The 7290-nt window shown below is 37.6% G+C and overlaps 1 protein-coding gene across 1 annotated transcript in view; it reads left to right on the top strand.

The window, feature by feature from the left end:
- Window positions 1-914: 914 nt before the first annotated feature.
- The window catches only part of LOC311270320 (inactive pancreatic lipase-related protein 1-like), a gene marked incomplete at its 5' end in the record, with an annotated part of 41223 nt that continues 34847 nt past the window's right edge, over window positions 915-7290 (top strand). Inside the window, 4 exons of the mRNA XM_084375125.1 lie at window positions 915-969; window positions 1842-1993; window positions 2580-2699; window positions 5159-5293. Coding sequence (XP_084231251.1) covers window positions 915-969; window positions 1842-1993; window positions 2580-2699; window positions 5159-5293 — 462 coding nt within the window. The remainder of the gene's footprint in view (window positions 970-1841; window positions 1994-2579; window positions 2700-5158; window positions 5294-7290) is intronic.

Below are 7290 nucleotides of genomic sequence, written 5' to 3'. Positions count from 1 at the left end.
TGACCACAGTAGAATTGTGTTGTTCACTGGTTGATCAATTAGTAATTAGAGGTTGAATTAGCTGTATATAGTCACAGATTTTTTTATTCTGTCGTGAAAGACTGTGTTGCTACCACCAGATATCTTTCCCTTTATTTAATTCTTGATAACTTTCAAACTTCATAAGTTCATATTTTTTTCTCTCTGGGTTGTGCTTTGTAATGGTTTTTGTGGTTTAGTGGTAGGTGATGCATGGGTTGGGGAAACAGAGAAATCTTTCTCTGCTTGTGTTGTTTTTTTCTGTCAATACTGTAAAAAATAATTTAAAAACTGCTTTTTGAATTCTTGGGAATTTTTAATACAGGTGGATCAATAGCTGTATTTCAAATTGAATTTTAGACTTTGTAACATTACTGCAGCTACAGTCTGAAAAGAACGAAGCTCCGAGAGTATTTTTCCTTATTTAACTTGTTTCTACAGTTGGTATTGTATTATTACCATTCTGATAAGTCAGTGAGTAGTTGTAAATCAGCTACAGGTTGACCCTGAGGCTAACCCTGTACTGTGTATACTTACGCTGTGTTGTACACTAGTGCAGATTATTAGCAGCTGCTCATACAGAAAACATGTATGATTATCAAATTGTGCTGACTGAAGATATCTACAGTACATGGGAAAAGTGTGTTTCTCCACATCTCCAGATCAACACGCCTGACCTGTTTTTGTCCTCACACTCTTACACGTCAGTCTGTCACCTGTGTGTTTCCCACTCCAGTGTGGGCAGAAATGCAGCTGACTAGAGTATTTAAAGCAGAACAGAGTTACTTCACTGGCTTCTTGTCTGGCTTCAAGGTGAGTAAACAATATGATCCTGGTCATATCGTTGTTCTACTTCTCTTCAGCCAAAACTTCTCATGGGACTGTATATCCAACAGATGTCACAGATGTGGAGATTGTGTCTGCTCTGCTCACTCATTGGTGCCTCATATGGTAAGTTCATTTGAAATTTTTGATTTTTACTCATTGTTATTACTATTGTTACTAGCAATGGAGTTATGGTGATATCTTGCTGATTTGATTTCAAGCTACTGTTGATTTTCTGCATGTGAAAACTCTTTTTAAGAACTCTTTTCTTAAAACTCTTAAAGAAAACTTCTTTACTGTTTGTCCTTAAAGAGCTGAAACCTCATTAAAATCAGACTATTTCACCCACTCTGGCAGTATGATATACTGTATATATTTGCTTGTTTCTTCTCTCTATGAAAGCCATATTTTCACTGAATATTCAGACCGCCTCTGTAAAAAAGTACACTGTAGTACACTTAAGTACTTAATCAGCACATGATTCATGTAATATTTTCTATGTACTATCATTGTGCCTAGTATGCTAATGATATATGATTAGTGGCAATAAAGACGTACTGAAATACATTTACTTGACTATACTATGTTGAGACACCTCAAAATTGTCTGTTAACAAACTGAAATGGTTTAGAAAATTTATTAAACAGGGTTAGGGTTATAGTAATGTAAACATCAGGACAAATAATAAATGGTTGATAAAACATGTAACAGTGAAAAAACTTTGTTATTGATGTTGATTATTAAGTGTTACTGACCTCTTGGGACTCTTTTGGACTTCATTGTGAACAAACTCTTAATTGAAGGTGATCTGTCATTTCTTCCTGAAAGCTCTCCGAAGGAACCTTTCATGCTATAAAGATTTAAATATTCAGGAATTGAAAAGACAATACGTTTTATGTGAGTTGCAAGAATATAGCATCAAAAGTTCATGAGTATCATTGTGAAATGAACTCAGTATGTGATGGTTTGTGTCAGTGGTGTGTTCTCCATGTCCACAGCGGCTGAGGTCTGTTTTAATGAGCTGGGCTGCTTTGATGACCTGCCTCCCTGGGGGGGCACTGCTCAGAGGCCAGCCTCTGTCCTGCCCTGGCACCTTGAGGAGATTGGCACCCGCTTCCTCCTCTTCACCCAGAAGAACCGCTACTACCAGGCAAGAGATGGTTTTACTGCTCGACAACAGTTAGCAAGGAGCGTTTATGTCTCACCTCTGATGTGTATACAAAGACCATGTGTTACTATTGTGGGGATACAAATAAATAAGTCAAAGGATAGGGCCACATTTTTCCAAGTCCATCTTTAAACAATACTCACATGCACATATGTATATAGAAAGCGTTTGTTGCTGTAATTTCACCGTAAGCAGTGGGGGGGACAAAAATCAACAGTAAAGTCAGTGTGAGGCTTCAGCAGTCAAGTCAAATGGATTCCAGCCACAGTTGCATTGTCAGTATGAACTTCTCTCTTGTGTCCTTAATAAGCTATGGCAGTAGGACAGTAATACAGAGAGGGAATTTGATTAAATAAGACGGCAACTTTGGAAAATACACACCTCACTGTCTAACTCAGAATGCAGTCGTTTCAATTACCGTCAGCTGAACTTTAAAATTATTTTTCGGTCAATACAGGCTGTGGATTTTGTGCCCCATCACTTGATCTCTTTGCAACAATTACAGCAACCAGTAATGCTTTCAATGTACATTTGGAGCTCTAAATGTCTTTTCTACTGAGACGATTAGGAGATCAAGACTGATCAAAACATCCAGGCATCAAACTACAGCGGGATGAGAAAGACTCGATTCATCATTCCTGGTTATTTGGAAAAAGGAGACGAGGACTGGGCACAGGACATGTGTAAGGTAAGAAGGCACACGCTAAAAAACTCCTTCAGGGAGATTCTTCGAAAAAATACGAGATTTGAAGAAAAGATAATGAATGTTTGATCAAGAAGCTTCATAAAAAATGTAGCTGTGGGTATGTTACTGAAAATGTTTTATTGTGAATTCAGCTTTGGCCTTCAGGGCCATGATAACTCAAGGAGGCCTCAGGGCAAAACTGAATGCCTCTATTGTCTCTTCATCTGTGGCAATCTGTTGTTGCACAATTTGTTCAAGCACTGTATGAGCAAACCAGCTACATAAATAGGGGCCTTTAAATGAGGAATTCGGGGTGTCCCTACAAGAAGGATCTTCAGGACGAGACAACAAAGCAGGTTATTGTGTTAATGTTGCAGATGGCAGTGGTTACATTTGAAGTAGTGTGTGGGAACTGTGTCAGTCAGAAATGTAAAAAGAAAACAGAAATAAACAAGTTTGGGGGAAAAATAGGGTGAATGTGCAAAGTTAAACTAATACAAACTGAACTAATAAACTAAATATAATAAAAATATGGAAATGAATACATTTAAAGATACATTAATTCATACATGAAATGGAAAATTAAATGAGCATTTATTTATTGATTGATTTGTTTTTTGTTTTGGTCCACCATACTGCTGTTATTTTTGGTACATTAAATGGCAGAATAATCAATGTATTGAGTCATTCCGCCATACTGCCGTTAAGGTTAACCAAGGCTCCAGTCAGTAATTGAGTATTTACGGTATATAGCTTACACTCTGCTCAGAACTTTGCTTGGCTTCTAACAGCAGTTTGTTATAATTTGGTTTGGTTTACATGAAAGCCTTTTAGATTTCCTCTAAGATTTCCACTCACTAGGTGAACACATTGGAACACTTAACATTTAACACTTGCATCACTAGAGAATTTAATTTAAAGCAACACTAGGTAGTTTTTCGACCTTAAAATAATGTTTCTAAACTCAGTTAAGTGACAGCAACCGCACTGTGTAACTTCCCAGAGCGGGTAGGAACCTATCTGACATAAAGACGTCTAGTGCAACCTGCTTTACGGCATACGTCACATGTTTATTCGTTGTTGGATTTAGCCAGCAGCTACTTGGATTTTTCGTAAACCAACGCCATGGCCGAGCCACCTAAAAAGGCCAAGAAGGTATTGTCTGAGGAGGTGAAGAAAAGAAAAAGAGAAAGTGATAAGACGAGCGGGACACGGATAAACATTGGACCAGCTTACAGTGGCGCGAGCTGAGAGAAGAAATGGGTTTCAAGACTGATGGTGACCTAGCCTTGATGCTAGATGCTGTTATGTGGTGTTCATTGGGGCACTATTTGTCCACAGTTTATAACCGTAATAAAGCTGGGAGATAATCTAATGCTGTCCGTTTCGATAGCTTGCTCGTTTTCATGTAATGACTGTAAAGGATGACTAACTTACTAAAACACTATGAACATCTTGTCTTGAAAAGTTGCGGATTCCTTAGTTCATGCAGATAATCAACATAATTGACAGTGTGGTCGGGAGGTAACGTTAGGCTATTGTTGTTATCGGTAACGTTAGCATGCTACTTACTGTTGTCGTACCGAGTTGGTTGTAGTTATTACACAAACACAACATCAACTTGCGATTGTATTTAGTAACTCCCGAAAACATAGTTATATTTTCAGACATTACTGAACACATTCACGCCCAAGCGTCGTGTTTTGGAAGTAACTTAGTCGATGCAATCACTATAACCAACTCGGTATGAGAATAATTCTAGCATGCCAATGTGCTGTGCAGCCTATATGCTAACAAACTACCAACTGCTATCTCTGAATCTAGCTTGTTGTTGGCACTCAATTGAGGTTTCATGTTTTTGATGTTTCCAAACGAGGCTTCGTGATTCGCCGGCTCTGTCAACAAATTCACGTGTATTCATTTTCCCCAGGGATGCTCATACAGCGACAGTATTTACAACACTAGATAATTGCGCTTCTCAACCAGCTGGGGGTAGTAATGAGTCCAAACTACCTAGTGTTGCTTTAACACACATGAGAACACAAATACAACAAAATATTGCTGCAGTTTTCATGCATTCTGTCATTTGGTACATACTGCCCCCAAACTCCATCTTTACATCTCATCATTGTTTGTGGTTTCACTATAATTTTCTTGTTGCTGTCGTGTCATTTGTCAGGAGAGCAGTTGGTACATTTTCACATATACAGTCAGTGCGCTGGTTTTCTGTACTTTTACATTCAGTCCCATAACACATGCCACTTCTGTTCATGCTTAAGGTTAACCCTCCTTGATTGATCACCTGCTATTATTTTAACATGTAGGTAAAAAAAAGTTACATAATGCTGCTTTTACTGATGCTTTTTATTCGTGGTTAATATTCTTTTGAAAATATCTTTCTGTAAATTGTATGAAGTGATTTTTAAGCCCTCAGTTGAATAAATACTAGTTGCTGTGTCTAGGTCATGCTGAAGTGGGAGAATGTGAACTGTATTGCTGTGGAGTGGAAGAAAGGTGTGAAGACTCAGTATGCCCAGGCTGCCAATAACGCCAGGGTTGTGGCTGCCCAGGTGGCATCCATGATCACATTCCTCATGGTAAATGTAACCCCTCCTTGCCACTGGAAGTAAAATATCGGGCTGCAATTTCAATGTTTGTATGAACAGGACCCTGAGTACTCAGCTTTTGATGTTGAACTGGCTAACCCTCCCTGTACCAGTAGTTGTTATTATTACAGGCTAGAATATGACAAATAAAAATATGTGTCTACAAACAATTATCAAACTAATAGCGCGGTGCCTCCATTGTGAGATTACATCACTCACACAATGTGAGTAATATCCGTATTCCCCCAGAAACAATGGTACGTATTATCGTAAGTAAACCTTAGGCAAATTAAATGTTCAGGACAACCATGTAAAAATGTATAACAAACAATAGATTTATTATCTCAGTCTAGTTCCTCTTTTGCATCTTCTGTATTCAAAACATTCACTTTCACTGGTATTCTCCCAAAGTATTGTACTATATTCAAACAGACCTATTTTCTGTTGCTTCACAATATTGAATAAACACAAATTCAATACCAGTGCAAAATAAAAATATGCATGAAATCTCAGGTAGGTACCCTTTAAACTTAAATTGACCTTATGGCAAACATAATTAATAAACCAAAAGCATTTAAGTTAAACACTTCAAACTTAACACTTTTTGTTTTCCCTACAGGAAAATATGCAATAAACCAAAACAATCTATGTGAATGTGTATTAGTGTCTATGTGTATCTGAGTATGTGTATTAGTGTCTGTGTGTGTGAGTATGTGCATTAGTGTCTATGTGTGTGTGAGTGGGTTAGAGTGAAAAACTCCAGTTCTCACTAGCACTAGCAACAAATGCTAGTTAGCACAGCAATCCAGCGAAGTCCTCATTTCCTCCAGTCCTCAGAAAAAATGCAACGGGCATTTACAGCTGACTGTCTACGCTGATGCAAGCTTAAATGTCCACGTTTTAGAGTCCAATATACACTTTTTACAAAGTTAATAATACAATAAATGCAGTTAACCTGGCTACTTAAAAAGAATTAAGTCTACAAATATTAATTACTTCACCAACAATCTTAGCTTTTAGCGCTCTGCTCACTACACTACTTTTCTCACATACATGCAATGCTGTTTTTTTGTCACCCCTCCTTTTTTTTTTAAAATTCTCCTCTCTCTCTTGGCTAATAGTGCACTTGTTCCAGAAATCTGATTGGCTTAGATTAGATCATTCAAACGAACTTCTAGCAGGTTAGTTTAGTGTCTTGGATAGTGCAAATCACAACAACAAACAAAGGATCATAGGACATGTAGTATATGAAAATGAAACACATGAAATAAAACACTCTTGTTTAGCCGTATTTTGTTGGTCCCTACGTAAATATAGCATGTCATTAACTGTCAGACACTGTCATACTATGGGCATTATAGCTCACAAATACACAAACAGTAATATATGAGGATGGTAGTGTGGTTGAGAAAAATTAAAAAGCAGATATCTTCAACTTTACATTTCTTTATGTTGCAATGCTTTGCTTTATGTTTATTCACAGAAACCACTTAGTTTGGATGAGGAAAAGGTTTTGGTTGCCACAAGCATGGCTAGAGGTGTAAAGACCTCTCATCAAAAATATAATTTTTTTGTCAGCAAAAATACAGCTGAGGTCCCGATGTCTCCAAAAAATATCCACTGGTTTCACTGTAACAATTGTTGAAACAAAGTCTTCAACTGTGGTCACAGACTTGGCATCCCCTCCACCTGCAGACATGGAATTCAGTCTATAAACATCCTTTAAAGGAGTGTCACAGCAATTATTTTACATCCATATAGCTGGGGTAATGTCAGGAGCACAGGATGTATGCTCACATCTCATTTTCAAAATGCATGCTTCATTGTATGTGAAACTTGCCATATTACTGCTTCCAAAACAGAAAAGTCTTGGTGTCATCACTGTCATAAACTGGCTCAATGTGTGTGACAAAGAGGGGAGACAAGTCAGGATTTAAGTACCAATGAAAATGTTTTATTGTGACTTAAAACAACATAACTATGTACAA

Source organism: Pagrus pagrus (genome assembly GCF_965226575.1).
Source record: "Pagrus pagrus genome assembly, chromosome: 15".
Lineage (NCBI taxonomy): Eukaryota > Metazoa > Chordata > Actinopteri > Spariformes > Sparidae > Pagrus > Pagrus pagrus.
This window is presented reverse-complemented; position numbering and strand designations above follow the sequence as displayed.